Here is an 18,907-nt window from a genome sequence, read left to right on the forward strand (position 1 = left end):
CAAGAGACTTGTATATAGCCGTTCTGGCCCCGCCTCTAAAGCGCTGATTGGTCCCTTCTTCCCTCAGTGGGCGGGGCCTGCAAGTACATTTTATATGGAGGTCCCGCCCCCAGGCCCCTGATTGGTCTATTCTTCCTTCATAGATTAGTCGTCACCCCACCCCCGCTCTCTGATTGGTCTCTCCTTCCCTCAGTGGGCGAGGCCGGCAAATACCTGTTCTATAGCGGCCCAGGCCTCTGATTGGTCCATTCTTCCTCCACCGCGTCGCCCCACCCCCGGCCTCTGATTGGCCCTCGCTGGGGCGGCCGGCGGGGCGGGGCCTTTAGCGATTGGTCCCGGTCCCGCCCCCCGGCTCTGATTGGTTCGCGTCAGCGGACCGCGCTGGGAGCGGAAGACGGCGGCGGCGGCGGCGAGGCCATGGGGACACCCGGGGGGAAGATTAACCGGCCTCGGACGGTGATGATTGACGGGCGCAACTTTTCCCTCCAATTTCTGCTTCCCCTCGCATGGTTTTTCTATTTAACCTCAGGCTCCCCTGCGCCTAACCCGCCTTCTTTCTTTTTAGCTTGATTTCCCTCCACCTCGTGGAGCCCAGGCCTGCTGAAAGGAAGGAATAATAATAATAATAATAGCGTTGGTATTTGTTAAGCGCTTACTATGTGCCGAGCACTGTTCTAAGCGCTGGGGAGATACAAGGTGATCAGGTTACCCGACCTGGGGCTCACAGTTCTAATCCCCATTTTACAGATGAGGTCACTGAGGCACAGAGAAGTGAAGTGACTTGCCTCAAGTCACCCAGCTGACAAGCGGCAGAGCCGGGATTCGAACCCATGATCTCTGACTCCAAAGCCCATGCTCTTTCCACGGAGCCACGCTGCTTCTCAACCGCTGGTGCTCTTTGGTATCCGGTCGCTCGGCGCCGGGCACTGTACTGAGCGCCCCGGGGGGAGAGGAGCCAAGTGGGCCCCGTCCCACGTGGGACTCGCAGGCTCCATCCCCATTTTACGGATGAGGGAACTGAGGCCCGGGGAAGTGAAGTGATCATCGTATCTGTTAAGCGCCTGCTGTGTGCCCAGCACTGTCCTAAGCGCCGGGGTGATAATCGTCATGTTGGTGTTTGTTAAGCGCTTACTAGGTGCAGAGCACTGGTCTAAGCGCTGGGGGAGACGCGGGGTCATCGGGTTGTCCCACGCGAGGCTCACCGTCTTCATCCCATTTGACAGATGAGGGAACTGAGGCCCAGAGAAGCGATGTGACTCGCCCGCAGTCACACGGCTGACAGGTGGCGGACCTGGGATTCGAACCCGTGGCCTCTGGCTCCCAAGCCCGGGCTCTTGCCACTGAGCCACGCCGCCTCTCGTAGAAGCTCATGAGGCTGGCCCACGTGAGGCTCCCTGTCTTCATCCCCATTTTGCAGATGAGGGAACTGAGGCCCAGGGGAGTGACTTGCCCGAGGTCGCACAGCGGACCGGCGTTGGAGCCGAGATTAGAACCCCACGACTAATAATGATGGAATTCAGTAAGCGCTTACTATGTGCTAAGCGCCGGGGTAGATGCAAGGTGATGAGGTTGTCCCCCCCCCCCCGGGGCTCACGGTCTTACAGAGAAGCAGCGTGGCTCAGTGGCAAGAGCCCGGGCTTGGGAGTCAGAGGTCGTGGGTTCTAATCCCGGCCCCGCCGCCTGTCAGCTCCGTGACTTTGGGCAGGTCATTTAACTTCTCCGAGCCTCAGTTCCCTCCTCCGTCAAATGGGGACGGAGACTGCGAGCCCCACGGGGGACAACCTGATCTCCCGGTATCCCCCCAGGGCTTAGAGCAGTGCTTGGCACATAGTAAGCGTTTATCAAAAGCCAAGATTCTTATTAATCTGCATTTTACAGATGAGGTAGCCGAGGCCCAGTGAAGCGACCTGCCCGGAGTCGCACCGCAGACCCTCTCACGGGTCGCCAGGGGCCTCCGGAGGGGTGGGGGTGAAGCCGGAACCGGTGAAGCGGGAGGGGGATGTCGAGGTGTGGCCTGTCACGCTCTTTCCTCTTATACCCCGCGCCCCAGGAGCTGAAAAAGAAGCTGTTCAAGAGGCGGCGGGTGCTGAACCGGGAACGGCGGAGGCGGCACCAGGTGTTCGGGGCCGTGGTGGACGAGGGCCTCATCACCCATCACCACCTCAAGAAGAGAGCGTGAGTTTCGGCCACCGGCAGCCCCGATGATGAGTGCGGTATTCGTGAAGCGCTTGCGGTGGGCCAAGCGCTGTAATAATAATAATAATCACGTGGCTATTGGTTAAGCGCTTCCTGTGTGCCGAGCACTGTTCTAAGCGCTGGGGGAGATGCAAGGGGAGATGCACGTGGGGCTCACAGTCTTCATCCCCGTTTGACAGAGGAGGCCACGGAGGCACAGAGAAGTCAAATGACTTGCCCAAAGTCGCACGGCTGACAAGCGGCGGAGCCGGGATTGGAACCCATGATGATGGCATTCGTTAAGCGCTTGCCGGTGTGCAGAGCGCTGTTCTAAGCGCTGGGGAGGACACGAGGTGATCAGATTGTCCCACGTGGCGCTCACAGTCTTCATCCCCATTTTACAGATGAGGCAACGGAGGCACAGAGAAGTGAAGTGACTTGCTCATAGTCACCCGGCTGACAAGTGGCAGAGGCAAGATTAGAACCCGTGACCTCTGACTCCCAAGCCCAGGCTCTTTCCACTAAGACACGCCGCTTCTCTGAGCTCTTTAATAAGTGCCCAGGTAGCTACAAGCAAATCGGGTGGGACGCAGCCCCACAATCTCCTGGTCTCCACCCCCGTCTTGCGGGTAAGGAGATTGAGGCACGGAGAAGCGAAGTGACTTGCCGGGGTCCCCCGGGAAGAGAAGCGGCGTGGCGCAGTGGAAACAGCACGGGCTTTGGAGTCCGGGCTCATGAGTTCGAATCCTAGCTTTGCCACTTGTCAGCTGTGTGACTGTGGGCGAGTCACTTCACTTCTCTGGGCCTCAGTTCCCTCATCTGGAAAATGGGGATTAAGACCGTGAGCCCCACGTGGGACAACCTGCTTCCCCTGTGTTTACCCCAGCGCTTAGAACAGTGCTCTGCACCTAGTAAGCGCTTAACAAATACCAACGTTATTATTATTATTATTATTACATGTCTGGGGGAGCCGGGAGTAGAACCCGGGTCCTTCTTGGACTTCTCGGACTTCTCGAGAAGCAGTGTGAAGAAGCAGCGTGGCTCAGTGGCGAGAGCCCGGGCTTGGGAGGCAGAGGTCACGGATTCTAATCCCGGCTCCGCCGCCTGTCAGCTGGGTGACCTTGGGCAAATCACTTCACTTCGCTGTGCCTCGGTTTCCTCATCTGTAAAATGAGGATGAAGACTGTGAGCCCCACGTGGGACAACCTGAAGATCCTGTATCTACCCCAGCGCTTAGAACAGTGCTCGGCACATAGTAAGCGCTTAACAAATACCGACATTATTCATTATCCTTATTATTATTGTTCCAGGCGGTGCTTTTTTCACTAATCACACCGCTTCTTTGTGCTCTTTCACCAGCCCCTTCTTATTCAGAATCCTCCTCTCCAATTATAGCTGACGAACCCAATCAGGGCAGCTGACAGGCCGGGACAATTCTTATCGGAGCCCCCAGAGAAAACCCCCTCGACCCCCCACCCAGTAAACCTCACCTGCAGCCCACCCTCTCCCTAAGCAGCAGCATGGCCTGGTGGATAGAGCCCGGGCTTGGCAGTCAGAAAGACCTGGGTTCTAATCCCACTCCGCCACTTACCCGCTGCGTGACCCTCAGGCTTCACTTTTCTGTGCCTCAGTTACCTCATCTGTAAAACGGTGATTAAGGCTGTGAGCCCCGCGGGTGACAGGGACTTCGCCCAACGCGATTTGCTCGTACCCACACCCCAGTGCTTCGGTGAAGTGTCGAACAGATGCCGCAATTATTACTTTTTACGATTATCATTCTCCATCCTGCTTCAGATCCAGCACCCGGGCCAACATCACGCTGTCGGGGAAGAAGCGCAGGAAACTGCTACAGCAGATCCGCCACGCGGAGAAGGAGAAGGCGGCAATGGAGGGTGAGGACGGGGTTGGGGAGAGGCGACGTTTAGATGCTGGGAATAGAGGGTGGGTGGGTGGGTGGGGGGCATGGGGTTCTTCTTGGGACGCTGCTCACTAGACTCCCTCATCCCCTTCCAGTGGATGCCCCCGCAAAGCCGTCCAGGACCAGTAAACCTTCTTCTAAGCGTCCGAGGAGAAAGAGGACCCGAGCTTTGGTCATCCAGGATGTGGAGATGGAGGAGCTGTGAGACCAAAGCAGCGCCGACTCCCTTCCCCGTCGTCCCCTTTCCCTCGGAACTGGGTCGGGCCGTGAACGGGCTGCCAAAATCAACGTTGCGATCTTTCTTCTGAGGAAGCTTCTTCGAGAGGGTTAGTTTTCCTCTGCTTTTGCGGAGGGAGGAGGAGCAAGGCAGCCCGGTGCAGTAGCGATTCACAACAATAAAGTTATTGGACCGTGTGTGGGCTTTGGGGAGTGATTGTGGGAGGAGGGGATTATTGTTTTGTGTGTGGAAAAAATACCACAGTTATAATTATTAACGTGTTCTCTCCCTGGGTGGGTAAGGAACGTTCTCTCTGGGTTGCGGTGAGAGCTAAACCTGAGCGAGACAGTGAAGGAAAGGCCTGGGAACTGTGCTGTGTGATTAGGCGTTTGGCCTGACGGGTTCGCGTCCCTCAGTCGACCAGCGGTTTTGATTAGACTGCCAGCCTGTCGTTGGGCAGGGGTTGTCTGTCGCCGGATTGTCCATTCCAAGCGCTCAGTCCAGTGCCCTGCACACGGTAAGCGCTCAATAAATACGATCGAATGAACGAATATTGATTGAGCGCTTACCGTGTGCAGGGCACTCAACCAAGCACTTGGGAGAGCCCGGTGGAGTCGGTAGCTACGTTCCGTGCTTCCAGGGTATACTCAGCGACTCGGGGGGAGACGGACGATAAATTGCAGATGTGTATATAAGTCCTGTGGGGCTGAAGACGGGGCGACTGTCCAAGCGCGTGGATGACGCGGAAAGAGGAGCCAGTAGAGGAAATGGAATTAATGGCTTTTGGTGGAAATGTGATTTTGGTAAGGCTTTGGAAGGTGGAGACTAACGATCTATATCGTATAAGGAGAAGGAGGGAGTTCTAGGCCGGGGGGAAGGTGCGGGCGAGGGTTTGGCCGCGGGGAAGATGAATGTTTAGACCGTAAGCTTGTTGTAGGCAAGGACTCCGACTGCTAGAGTGTTGTGTCGTGGTCTCCTAGGCACGCAGTACAGTGCTCTACACGCGGTAAGCGCTCGGGGAAATCTGCCTGAAGGTACCCTGAGCAGGGTGATGTTAGAGGAGTGAATTAATAATAATAATGTTGGTATTTAAGCGCTTACTAGGTGCAGAGCACCGTTCTCAGCGCTGGGGTAGATTCAGGGTAATCGGATTGTCCCGCGTGAGGCTCGCGGTTAATCCCCATTTGACAGATGAGGGGACTGAGGCCCAGAGAAGTGAAGCGACTTGCCCACAGTCACACAGCGGACAAGTGGCAGAGCCGGTATTCGAACCCATGACTCCCAAGCCTGGGCCCTTTCCACTGAGCCACGCTGCTTCTCTATTGTGTGGGCTGGGCTGCCTTGGGGAGTCAGTGGGGTAAGGTAGGATTCGGAGAGCTGGTTGAGGACCTTAAAGTCGATGGTCAGGAGTTTCTGTTTGTTGCAGAGGTGGATGGGCCACCACCGGAGGTTTAGGTTTTCGAGAAGTGGGAAGACACGGACCGAATCTTTTTTGAGAAAAAAGGAACCGGGCAGCAGAGCGAAATAAGGATCGGGGTGGGGAGGGCACGGTCTTTGTCTTCGGATTGCTCGTCTCCACCTCCGCTCGGCCCCCAGCGTGTTGCCTCCCCGGCCCCTGATCTTGCTCATGTTTTTGGTTATTTCAGCCCATTTCCTCCTGTTCTCAGTAAAATCGTGGAAAAGCCGACAACCACCCTTCACGGGTTTGGCCGTCCGTACCAGATCAATCCCCTCTCAGCTTTCTGGGGACTAAAATAATTCTAATAATTCTTTCATCATCTCCTTGGCTCTTCTCAGCCCTTCTGCCCAATTCTCTATTATTCCTCTTGGGTCAGAGAGTATAGAATTGAGCTCAAAACTCTTAATAAAGTCTTCCCAGAGGTGGCCGGGCACCGCGTGGATCGGTGTTCAGTTTCTGCTACTTCCTACTTTCACAAGCGGCCCGACCATCTCCGCGGTCTAGATGGGAAACAGAAGAGGTTTCCCCATTTTCCGCATCAGGCCTGGCCCTGTTCCCCTCAGAAGTTACCTATTTAGAGCCTTAGGAATCAGAGGGGAATTCCAGCCCACGATCGATGTTTTTGAGTGCAGTAAATAATAATAATAATAATGTTGGTGTTTGTTAAGCGCTTACTATGTGCAGGGCACTGTTCTAAGCGCTGGGGGAGATACAGGGTCATCAGGTTGTCCCACAAGAGGCTCACAGACTTAATCCCCATTTTACAGATGAGGGAACTGAGGCACAGAGAAGTGAAGTGACTTGCCCACAGTCACCCAGCTGACAAGTGGCAGAGCCGGGATTCGAACCCATGACCTCGGACTCCCAAGCCCGGGCTCTTTCCACTGAGCCACGCTCGCAAGAGCCTGGTCTTGGGAGTCAGAGGTCATGGGTTCTAATCCCAGCTCCGCCACTTTGGGCAAGTCACTTAACTTCTCTGGGCCTCAGTTCCCTCACCTGTAAAATGGGCATGAAGACTGTGAGCCCCCCCATGTGGGACCACCTGATTCCCTTGGATCTCCCCCAGCGCTTAGAATAGTGCTTGGCACATAGTAAGTGCTTAACAAATACCATCATCATCATTATTATTAATATTATTATTCTTCGAGGTGATCAGGCTGGACTCAGTCCGTGTCCCACGTGAGGCTTACAGTCTTAATCCCCGTTTGACAGATGAAGTAACTGAGGCCCCGAGAAGTCAAGTGACTTGCCCAAGGTCACAGCAGACTAGTGGCGGAGCTGGGCTCTATCCATTAGGCCACGCTGCCTCTCCAGGCCGCTTAATACCTCAGTTATTATTAGGATAGTCACTAACGCAAGGCTTCCGACTAACTCCTCTTTATTCCTGCTCCTTCCCATGAGGAAACTGTCTCCCCTGCCCTCCAGAACGAAAGAGAAGGGCTCTTACTTCCAGATCGGTCAAACCTGGTGCCGGGGGACCGTCGGGTCTGAGAGGTCCCCACCGGAAAATTAATTGCCCCTTGAGCTTAGACCAAGTCTAGACTTGAAGATCTTCAGGAGACGCCAAACCTGCCTTCCAGATCTTCAGGAGACGCCAAGCCTGCCTTCCTTCACTGATCTCTGATCGTGCCCAAGACACATGAGTCATGAGTTCGACTCCCGGCTCTGCCCCTTGTCAGCTGTGTGACTGTGGGCAAGTCACTTCACTTCTCTGTGCCTCAGTTCCCTCATCTGTAAAATGGGGATTAAAAGTGTGTGAGCCCCACCTGGGACAACCTGATCACCCTGTATCTCCCCCAGCGCTTAGAACAGTGCTCGGCACCTAGTAAGCGCTTAACAAATACCAACATTATTACACTCTGCTGAGCGAGCGTCACCGGCCAAGTGTTTTTCACAACCAGGCCTCGGAATGTGGCACGGAGTGGAGGAATCTCGGAGCCAGACCCAAATGGAGATGCTGTTTTCCTAAATTAAAACAGAAAAGTTCATTCAATCATATTTAGTGAGTGCTTACCGTGTGCAAAGCGCTGTACTAAACATGTGGGAGAGTACATTGTGATGATAAACAGACACATTCCCCGCTCGCAAGGAGCTTTAATGGAGGAGGAGGGAAAGAGAGAAAAGGCAAAAGCAATTCAATCTGGAGTGGGCAATTTGGGGTTGCTCGGATTGCTCCACCCTTAGGATGTCTCTTTTTGGGGAGCCTGGGTTCTCCAAAAAGCTCAGCAACAACCGCCTTCATTCATTCAATAGTATTTATTGAGCGCTTACTATAATAATAATGTTGGTCTTTGTTAAGCGCTTACTATGTGCCGAGCACTGTTCTAAGCACTGGGGGAGATACAGGGTGATCAGGTTGTCCCACGTGGGGCTTACAGTTTTAATCCCCATTTTACAGATGAGGTAACAGGCACAGAGAAGTTAAGTGACTTGCCCACGGTCACACAGCTGACAAGCGGCGGACCCGGGATTCGAGCCCATGACTACTGACTCCCAAGCCCGGGCTCTTTCCACTGAGCCACGCTACTATTTGCAGAGCACCGTACCAAGCACTCGGAACGTACAGTTCGGCAACGGACAGAGACCATCCCTGCCCAGTGCGGGCTCACAGTCTAATCGGGGGAGACGGACAAAAATAAGACAACGTAATCCCGATAAATAGAATCAAGGGGATGTAACCGCTTTTTGGAGCATTATAGCCTTGAGTAATCAACCAATCAATTTTGTAGCGGGAAGCTGCAATAAAAAAAGGGAAATAGCGTGGTCTACTGGATAGAGCCCAGGTCTAGGACTCAGTGGCTCTGGGTTCTAATCCCTGCTCTTCCTCTTGCCCGCTGTGTGACCTTGGCCAAGTCGCTTAACCTCTCGGTGCCTCAGTTCCCTTAGTAAAATGGGGATTCAATACCCGTTCTCCCTCCGATTTAGACTGTGAGCCCCATGGGCGACGGGGACTGTGTCCCACCTGGTTAACCTGTAGAGATTCCAATGCTTAGAGCAGTGCTTGACACGTGGCGAGCGCTTAACGGACACCATCGAAGACAAATTAAAGAAGAAAAAAGATAAATGGATAAGTAATTAAAGGGCTTATCTTGTCTCCCGCAAGGGATTGTCCACTCCTTAAGGGCAAGGATCGTATGTCGATTCTGTCACACTCTCCCAAGTGCTTAGAACAATGTTCTGAACACGGTGGAGGGTCCATAAATACTACTGATTTTTGAAATAGAAGGGCGAATAAATGAATATGTGCAGAAGCGTTACGGGTGAGCGGAAGTGCATAGACGAGGGAAGCAGCGTGACGTAGTGGATAAAGCACAGGCCTGGCAGTCAGGTGGTCATGGGTTCTAATCCCGGCTCTGCCGCTCATCTGCTGTGTGACCTTGGGCAAGTCACTTCACTTCTCTGGGCCTCAGTGACCTCATCTGCAAAATGGGGATTGAGACCGTGAGCCTCATGAGGGACAGGGACTGTGTGCACCCGATTTGCTTGTATTCACCCCAGCGCTTAGTACAGTGCCTGGCACATAGTAAGCACCTAACAAATACCACAGTTACTATTATTATTAAGCTGAAAGAGTGAAGGAAAAGTGAGAGGGAAAGGAAGGCAAAACAGGGCTTTAAGGAACAACCCCCAGGCGAGGGATGGAGGAAGGGCCAGTGAAAGGGACTGAGGAGGAATAGCCAGAGGGGAAGGATAATAATAATAATAATTATTATAATGATGGTACTTTCATTCGATTGTATTTATTGAGCACTTACTGTACTAAGCACTTGGAAAGTACAATTCGGCAACAGATGAGACAATCCCTACCCAACAACGGGCTCACAGTCTAAACGGGGGAGACAGACAAAACGAAACAGGTGGAGAGGCGTCAGTTCCATCAAAATAAATAGAATTATAGATATACATCATTAATAAAATAGGTACAAATATACACAAGTGCTGTGGGGAGGGGAAGGGAGTAGAGCAGAGGGAGGGAGTGGGGGGAATGGAGAGGGGAGAAGGATCAGGGGAAAGGGGGGGCTCAGTGTGGGAAGGCCTCCTGGAGGAGGTGAGCTCTCAGAAGGGCTTCGAAGGGGGGAAGAGAGCTAGTTCGGCGGAGGCGAGGTATTGCAGGCCAGAGGTAGGACGTGGGCCAGGGGTCGACGGCGGGACAGGTGAGAACGAGGGCCCGTGAGCGGCAGAGGAGCGGAGTGTACGGGCTGGGCCGGAGAAGGAGAGAAAGGAGGCGAGGTAGGAGGAGGGCAAGGTGACGGAGAGCTTGGAAGCCGAGAGTGAGGAGTTTTTGCTTCATGCGAAGGTTGATAGACAACCACTGGAGGTTTTTGAGGAGGGGGAGTGCCATGCCCAGAGCGTTTCTGCAGAAAGATAATCTGGACAGCAGAGTGAAGTATAGACTGAAGTGGGGGGAGAGAGAGGAGGATGGGAGATCGGAGAGGAGGCTGATGCAGTAATCCGGGTGAGATATGTTGAGAGTACTTGTGAAGTGCTTACCATGTGCCAAGCATTGTACTAACCACTGGGGTGGATAGAAGCAAATCAGGTTGGACACAGACCCTGTCCCGCATAGGGCTTACAGTCTTAATCACAGCGTGGCTCAGTGGAAAGAGCCTGGGCTTCGGAGTCGGTGGTCATGGGTTACGAATCCCAGCTCTGCCACTTGTCAGCTGGGTGACTGTGGGCGAGTCACTTCACTTCTCTGTGCCTCAGTTCCCTCATCTGTAAAATGGGGATTAACTGTGAGCCTCACGTGGGACGACCTCATTACCCTGTATCTACCCCAGCGCTTAGAACAGTGCTCTGCACATAGTAAGCGCTCAACAAACGCCAACATTATTAATCCTCATTTTCCAGATGACGTAACTGATCCCCAGAAAAGTGGAGCGACTTGCCCGAAGCCACACAGCAGACGAGTGGTGGACCCGGGATTAGAACCCACGACCTCCTGAGTCCCCGGCCCGTGCTCTATCCACTACGCCGTGCTGCTTCGGTCTGACAGTCGTGTTTTATTGAGCGCTATGTGGACAGCACTGTATTAAGCGCTTGGGAGAGTACAATACAACGGTAAGCAGGCACATTCCCTGCCCTTGATGAGTTTGCAGTCCAGCGAGGAGGAGGAGGAACTATGTGGCCTGGAAAGAGGAAATTAGAGAGAGAGAAGAGATTGGATTCCAAAGGTTCAAAATGGGGGTGGATACAAGGCTGCGTGTCTGTGTTGGAAGCAGGATGAGAAGGGACGTTAGGATGGGACATTGGGAACGTTTCTACAGAAAAGCTCTGGGCATGTCATTCTACTCCTCAGAAACCTCCAGCGGTTGCCTATCAACCTTGGCGTGAAACAAAAACTCCTCACTCTCGGCTTCCAAGCTGTCCATCCCCTTGCCCCCTCCTACCTCACCTCCCTTCTCTCCTTCTCCGGCCCAGCCCGCACGCTCCGCTCCTCTGCCGCCTCTAACCTCCTCCCTGGGCCTCGTCCTCGCCTGTCCCGCCATCGACCCCTGGCCCACGTCCTGCCTCTGTCCTGGATCGCCCTCCCTCCTCACATCCACCAAACCATCCCCCATCCCTTCAAATCCCTCCTGAAGGCTCACCTCCTCCAAGAGGCCTTCCCAGACTGAGCCCCCTTTTCCTCGGCTCCCCCTCCCTTCCCCGTCACCTCGACTCTTTCCCTTTGCTCTTCCCGCCCCCCCGCCCGCCCCACTCCACTTATGTATCTATCTATAATTCATTTTATTGATATCGATGCCTGTTTGCTTCTATTGATGTCTGCCTCTCCCCCTCTAGACTGGGAGCCCACAGGGGGCAGGGATTGGGTCTCCTTCTGGCTGTATTGTAATAATAATGTTGGTATTTGTTAAGTGCTTACTGTGTGCAGAGCACTGTTCTAAGCGCTGGGGGAGATCCAGGGTCATCAGGTTGTCCCACGTGAGGCTCACAGTCTTCATCCCCATTTTACAGATGAGGGAACTGAGCCCCAGAGAAGTGAAGTGACTGGCCCACAGTCACGCAGCTGACAAGTGGAACTAAGCGCTTAGTCCAGTGGTCTGCACGCAGCAAAGCGCTCAATAAATAGGAGTGAATAAATGAGCGGGTGGGTGAGGGAGTGATTGAGAGGGCGGGCTGCGGGGGCCTCCGCCTCCTCCTCCTGAAGTCGAAGCAGCGTGGCTCAGTGGAAAGAGCCCGGGCTTGGGAGTCGGAGGTCATGGGTTCTAATCCCGGCTCTGCCACTTGTCAGCTGGGTGACTGTGGGCGAGTCACTTAACTTCGCTGTGCCTCAGTTACTTCATCTGTAAAATGGGGATTAAGACTGTGAGCCTCACGTGGGACAACCTGATTACCCTGTATTCATTCACTCATTAGTATTTATTGAGCACTTATTTTGTGCAGAGCACTGTACTAAGCGCTAGGAATGGACAAATCGGTAACAGAGACAGTCCCTGCCCTTTGACGAGCTTACAGTCTAATGGGGGAGACAGACAAAAACAAGAGCAATAAATAGAATCAAGGGGATGAACATCTCATCAAAGCAATAGCAAAAAAACAGAACCCAGCGCTTAGAACAGTGCTCTGCACAAAGTACGCGCTTAACAAATACCAACATTATTATTCTGATTCTCAGGGTTCATGAGTTCGAATCCCAGCTCTGCCACTTGTCAGCTGTGTGACTGTGTGACTGTGTGACTGTGGGCAAGTCACTTCACTTCTCTGGGCCTCAGTTCCCTCATCTGTAAAATGGGGATTACAGAGAAGCAGCGTGGCTCAGTGGAAAGAGCACGGGCTTTGGAGTCAGGGCTCATGAGTTCGAATCCCAGCTCTGCCACTTGTCGGCTGTGTGACTGTGGGCGAGTCACTTAACTTCTCTGTGCCTCAGTTCCCTCATCTGTAAAATGGGGATTAAGACTGTGAGCCCCACGTGGGACAACCTGATTCCCCTATGTCTACCCCAGCGCTTAGAACAGTGCTCGGCACATAGTAAGCGCTTAACAAATACCAATATTATTATTATTATTATTAAAATGGGGATTAAGACTGTGAGCCCCAAGTGGGACAACCTGATTCCCCTGTGTTTACCCCAGCGCTTAGAACAGTGCTCTGCACATAGTAAGCGCTTAACAAATACCAACATTATTATTATTATTATTATTCTCATTATTATTGGGTGGCAGCAGCGCATGGCTTTTCCCAAGGCCCCCGGGCCTCATCAGGGCGCATGCGTCGCCCGCTGCCCGTGCCCCCTCCCATCAGGGCGCATGCGTCGCCCGCGGTCCACCGCTCCCCGGTCCCATCAGGGCGCATGCGTCGTCCGCACTCCTCCGCTCCCCCCACCAGGGCGCATGCGTCGCCCGCAGTCTGCCTCTCCCCGGCCCTATCAGGGCGCATGCGTCGCCCTCAGTCCGCCGCGCCGCCCCCACCAGGGCGCATGCGTCGCCAGCGGTCTACCTCTCCCCGGCCCTATCAGGGCCCATGCGTCGCCCTCAGTCCGTCGCTCCCCCACCCCGCCAGGGCGCATGCGTCGGCCGCCGTCTCCCGCTCCCCGGCCCCATCAGGGCGCATGCGTCGTCCGCCTCTCCGCGGCCCCATCAGGGCGCATGCGTCGTCCGCGGTCCGCCGTTCCGGCCGGTCCTGGGCCCGGTCCCGGTCCCGGTTCCGGTCCCGCTTCCGGTCCCGGCCCCGGGATGTCGGCGCTGTGCGACCCCCCCGGGCCCCCGGCCCCGCCGGGCCCCGCTCCGGCCGCCCACGGCCCCGCCGCCCTCAGGTAGCCCGGACCCCGGGGGCGCTCCCCGACCCCTGACCTCCGACCCCTCACCCTCCGCCCGCCCCCTCCATCACCCCCCCCTCCGTGACCCCGTTGCTGGGCAGGGATGGTCCCTACCCCTTGCCAGATTGTATTTTCCAAGCGCTTAGTCCAGTGCCCTGCACATAGTAATCGCTCAATCAATACGAATGAATGACCCCGACCCCCCCCCCCCATTCGTTAATGATAATGTTGGTATTTGTTAAGCGCTGACTATGTGCTAAGCGCTGTTCTAAGCGCTGGGGGAGATACAGGGTCATCAGGGTGTCCCATATGAGGCTCACCGTCTTCATCCCCATTCCACAGATGGGGTAACTGAGGCCCAGAGAAGTGAAGTGACTGGCCCCCGGTCACCCAGCTGACAAGTGGCAGAATGGGATTCGAACCCATGACCTCTGGCTCCCGAGCCCATGCTCTTTCCACCGAGCCGCGCTGCTTCTCCAGTCGTTCAATTCAGTCGTATTTATCGAGCGCTTTCACTGTGCGGAGCACCAGATTGAGCACTTGTAGGACGACTCCTTGCAGGAGAAGCAGCGAGGCTCAGTGGGAAGAGCCCGGGCTTGGGAGCCAGAAGTCAGGGGTTCGAATCCCGGCGCTGCCACTTGTCAGGTGTGTGACTGTGGGCGAGTCGCTTCACTTCTCTGGGCCTCAGTTCCCTCATCTGTCAAATGGGGATGAAGACCGTGAGCCCCACGGGGGACCCCCTCATCACCTTGTATCCCCCCCCCAGCGCTTAGAAAAGTGCTTGGCACATAGTAAGCGCTTAAATGCCATCATTATTATTATTCATTCATTCAATAGTATTTATCGAGCGCTTACTATGTGCAGAGCACTGTACTAAGCGGTTGGAATGTACAGGTCGGTAACAGATCGAGACAGTCCCTGCCCTTTGACGGGCTTACGGTCTAATCGGGGGAGACGGACGGACGAGAACAATAGCAGTGAATAGAATCAAGAAATAAATAGAATTATTACTATTATTATGACCTCACCCCTCCTCCCTCTTCCTTTCCCCTCCCGCCCCCCACGACCCCACACCCCCGTGGGCCTAGAGATTCCTTGCCCCAAATCTGGTCTCCCACCCGTTCACCTCCCCGAGCCCTCGGTGGGGAGGGCTGGAGAAGTCACTGATGACGGGGGAACGGAGGGGGTGGGGGGCCCAGGCCGCGTATCGGACGGCAGAATCGTAAAAATGAAATAAACCGTGGCGTTTGTTAAGCGCTCAGTATGTGCAGCCTGGAGTGGACCCAGTCTGAGGTGCGAGGGGGAGCCGGACGGTCCAACCGTCCGCCTCTAATCCCCTCTCCCGGCTCCTAATCCCGACTGGGCCAGGCGTCTGCTGTGTGCCCTTGGGCGAGTCACTTCACTTCCCTGGGCCTCAGTTCCCTCCTCTGTAAAACGGGGATCAAGACGGCGAGCCCCAGGCGGGACAACCCGATCACCTTGTTTCCCCCCAGCGCTTAGAACCGCGCTCGGCACGGAGTAAGCGCTCAACCAATGCCGTTACGATTACGATTACCATCACCTAGACGGTCGCGGGCAGAGAACGTGCCCGTCGGTTGTTCCGTGGCGCTCCGCGCGCGACGCGCGCTCGGTGAAAAGGACAGGCGGGTTCGCCCCGTTAGCTCGGCCGTCCCCCGGCGGCGCGTCGAACGGCTCTCGACCGAGTGCGGTGGCTTGACGGATCCCGGTCGTCGTCACGACGGCTGTCCTGGTCCGCCTGACCCCTCTGACTCGGTCCTCGCTTCTCTCGGCAGCGCCCAGGAGCTGGCCCAGGAGATTAAGGCTTTCCTGACGGGCGTGGACCCGGTGCTGGGCCACCAGCTGTCGGCCCGGGATCACGCCCGCTGCGGCCTCCTGCTGCTGCGCGCCCTGCCCCCGGCCCGGGCGGCCGTCCTGGACCACCTGCGGGGCGTCTTCGACGAGAGCGCGCGGGCCCACCTGGCGGCCCTGGACGACGGGGCCTCGGCCGGGCCGCCCCACCCGCGCCCGCCCCCGCCGCCCCACGCGCCGCCGGCGGGGCCCGGCCTGGAAGACGTGGTGCAGGAAGTGCAGCAGGTCCTGTCCGAGTTCGTCCGGGCCAACCCCAAGGCCTGGGCCCCCGTGGTCAGCGCCTGGTCCATCGACCTCATGGGGCAGCTGAGCAGCAAGTACTCGGGGCGCCACCAGCGCGTGCCCCACGCGGCCGGCTCCCTCAACGAGCTGCTGCAGCTGTGGATGGGCTGCGGGGCCACCCGCACCCTCATGGACATCTACGTGCAGTGCCTCTCGGCCCTCATCGGGAGCTGCCCGGACGCCTGCGTGGACGCCCTCCTGGACACCTCGGTCCAGCACTCCCCGCACTTCGACTGGGTGGTGGCCCACATCGGCTCCTCCTTCCCCGGCACCATCATCTCCCGGGTCCTCTCGTGCGGGCTCAAGGACTTCTGCGTCCACGGGGGAGCCGGGGGCGGCGGCGGCGGCGGCGGCGGGGGGCCGGCGGGGGCGGGCGGCGGGCCGGCGGCGGCCGCCGCCGCCCCCGGGGACCCCTTCCCCGCCGCCCCGGCCGCCGGGGAGAAGCGGGTGCCCAAGATCGCCTCGGTGGTGGGGATCCTGGGGCACCTGGCCTCCCGCCACGGGGACAGCATCCGGCGGGAGCTCCTGCGCATGTTCCACGAGAGCCTGGCGGCGGGGCCCGGCGGGCGGGGGGGCGACCCGGCCTCGCAGGCCACGGTGCCCTTCCTGCTGCAGCTGGCCGTCATGTCCCCGGCCCTGCTGGGCACGGTCTCGGGGGAGCTGGTGGACTGCCTGAGGCCGCCGGCCGTCCTCGGCCAGCTGCAGCAGCACCTGCAGGCCTTCCCGCGGGAGGAGCTGGACAACATGCTGAGCCTGGCCGTGCACCTGGTCAGCCAGGCCTCGGGCGGCGGGGCCTACCGCCTGCTGCAGTTCCTGGTGGACACGGCCATGCCGGCCTCGGTCATCACCCCGCCGGGCTCGGCCGTCCCGGACGCGGTGCGCGAGGCCTGCGACCGCCTGGTCCAGCTGCTGCTGCTGCACCTGCAGAAGCTGGTGCACAACCGGGGCGGGGGCGGGGGCGGGGAGGGGGGCCCGCCGCCGCCCCCGCGGCCGGTGCCCTTCCTGGACGCGCTGCGGGGCCACGTGGCGGAGCTGTGCGCCGAGACCCTGCGGCTGGAGCGGAAGCGCTTCCTCTGGCAGCACCAGCTCCTGGGCCTGCTGTCCGTCTACACCCGGCCCAGCTGCGGGCCCGAGGCCCTGGGCCACCTGCTCTGCCGGGCCCGCACCCCCGAGGAGCTGAGCCTGGCCACGCAGCTCTTCGCGGGCCTGGCCGTCAGCCTGGCGGGCCTGCTGCCCTCGGCCCTGCGGGGCTGCCTGGCCCGGGTCCACGCCGGGGCCCTGCCGGCCCCGCTCACCGCCCGCCTCCTGCACAACCTGGCCCTCCTGGTGGGCTGGGAGCAGCAGGGGGGCGAGGGCCCCGCGGCCCTGGGGGCCCGCCTCGGGGAGGCGGCCGCCGCCCACCTGCCGGACCTGGCCCCGCTGCTCCTCCACCCCGAGGAGGAGGTGGCCGCCGCCGCCGCCGCCCTGCTGGCCGCCTGCCCCTTCCCGCGGGGGGCCCTCCCGCCGGCCCCGCTGCTGGGCCTGGTGCGGGCCGCCGTGGGCCGCTTCTTCGCCTCCCTGCGCCGCCGGGGGCCCCCCGGCGTGGCCCCGCCCGCCCGGCTCCTGGCCCGCCTGGCCCGGGCCTCGCCCGCCGGCCTCAAGGCCGTCCTGCAGCTGCTGGTGGAGGGCGCCCTGCACCGCGGAAACGTCGACCTGTTCGGCGGCGAGGCGGAGGGGGCCGGGGGGCCCGCCCCGGCCCCGCCGGCCCCCGCCTCCCTGCTGGACACCAACAGGCGCCACACGGCGGCCGTCCCGGGGCCCGGGGGCGTCTGGTCGGTCTTCCACGCCGGGGTCATCGGCCGGGGGCTGAAGCCGCCCCGGGCCGCCCGCTCGCGCGCCCGCGAGGAGGTGGCCTACAACACGCAGACGCTCCTCGGCCTCCTGGCCCGCTGCTGCTGCTGCGGCGGGGCCGGGGCCGGGGCCGGGGGCCGCTGGGGCGCCCCCGCCCTCAGCCCCGAGGCCGCCAAGGCGGTGGCCGTGACCCTGGTGGAGAGCGTGTGCCCCGACGCGGCCGGCGCCGAGCTGGCCTGGCCCCCCGAGGAGCACGCCCGGGCCACCGTGGAGCGCGACCTGCGCATCGGCCGCCGCTTCCGGGAGCAGCCGCTGCTCTTCGAGCTGCTCCGGCTGGTGGCCGCCGCGCCCCCGGCCCTCTGCTACTGCTCCGTGCTGCTGCGCGGGCTCCTGGCCGCCCTGCTGGGCCACTGGGAGGCCTCCCGCCACCCGGACACCGCCCGCTCGCCCTGGCAGCTGGACGCCTCCTGCGCCCTGGTGGCCCTCATGGCCGAGGGCAGCCTGCTGCCGCCCGCCCTGGGCAACATGCACGAGGCGTTCGGCCAGCTGGCGCCCTACGAGGTGCGCCTGCTGCTGCTCAGCGTCTGGGGCTTCGTGCGCGAGCACGGGCCCCTGCCCCAGAAGTTCGTCTTCCAGCCCGAGCGGGGCCGGTTCGGGCGCGACTTCTCCCGGGAGGGCGGCGGGGACGGCGGCCCCCACCTGGCCGTCCTGCACAGCGTCCTGCACCGCAACATCGACCGCCTGGGCCTCCTCTCGGGCCGGTTCCAGGCCGCCCCCGCCCCGGACGGCGCCACGGGGCCGGTGCCCTCCTGACGCGGGGAGGGGAGACGGGGAGGAGACGGGGCGTGGGGCTTCCGGGCCCCCGCAGCGGGAGGGGATCCCTCCGGCCCCGGCTCCTCCTCCCCTCGCGCCCCTACGGGGATCCCACCTATCCGGCTCCCCTCCTCTTTCCCCCCCCCCTCCCCCCCCCTCAATAAAAATCGCCGAGCCTGGACAGAGTCGCCTCTGATGCCTGGTCCGGGGGGGGAGAGGGGGGACGCGGGGGGGTCGGGGGGGACGGGGCAGGAGAGGGGGGATGCAGCTGGTCGAGGGCGGGGAGCGGGTCCCGTCCCAGGGGTGCGCCGCGCTCCCCCGGGGGCGCGGCCCGGCACGCGGCGAGCGCTCCACAGGTGACGGGGTCGGGGGGGGGGGGGGCGGGGGCGACCGGACCCCGGCGCCCGCCCCGTCCGGGACCCCCGGGTCCCCCTCAGGCTGCTCTCCGCGTTGTGTCCGTGCACCCACACGCGTACCAACGGCCTAGTGGTTAGCAGCGTGGCTCAGTGCAAGGAGCTTGGGCTTCGGAGTCAGAGGTCGTGGGTTCGACTCCCGGCTCTGCCGCTCGTCGGCTGTGTGACTGTGGGC

The 18,907-nt window shown here is 59.4% G+C and overlaps 2 protein-coding genes across 2 annotated transcripts; both read left to right on the forward strand.

Annotated features, from left to right (window-relative positions):
- Window positions 1–358: 358 nt before the first annotated feature.
- On the forward strand, window positions 359–4,507 carry C3H11orf98 (chromosome 3 C11orf98 homolog). Its single transcript, XM_029060390.1, has 4 exons — window positions 359–456; window positions 2,051–2,175; window positions 3,970–4,067; window positions 4,189–4,507. The coding sequence occupies exons 1-4, from the start codon at window positions 418–420 to the stop codon at window positions 4,296–4,298; spliced, it is 372 nt and encodes a 123-aa protein (XP_028916223.1). The 5' UTR covers window positions 359–417; the 3' UTR covers window positions 4,299–4,507.
- Window positions 4,508–13,442: 8,935 nt separating this feature from the next.
- Window positions 13,443–18,394, forward strand: INTS5 (integrator complex subunit 5). Its single transcript, XM_029060370.2, has 2 exons — window positions 13,443–13,522; window positions 15,319–18,394. Exons 1-2 carry the CDS (start codon window positions 13,443–13,445, stop codon window positions 18,317–18,319), a joined length of 3,081 nt encoding a protein of 1,026 aa, XP_028916203.1. The 3' UTR covers window positions 18,320–18,394.
- Window positions 18,395–18,907: the final 513 nt, after the last annotated feature.

This window comes from Ornithorhynchus anatinus, chromosome 3 (genome assembly GCF_004115215.2).
Source record: "Ornithorhynchus anatinus isolate Pmale09 chromosome 3, mOrnAna1.pri.v4, whole genome shotgun sequence".
In the NCBI taxonomy this organism is placed as follows: domain Eukaryota; kingdom Metazoa; phylum Chordata; class Mammalia; order Monotremata; family Ornithorhynchidae; genus Ornithorhynchus; species Ornithorhynchus anatinus.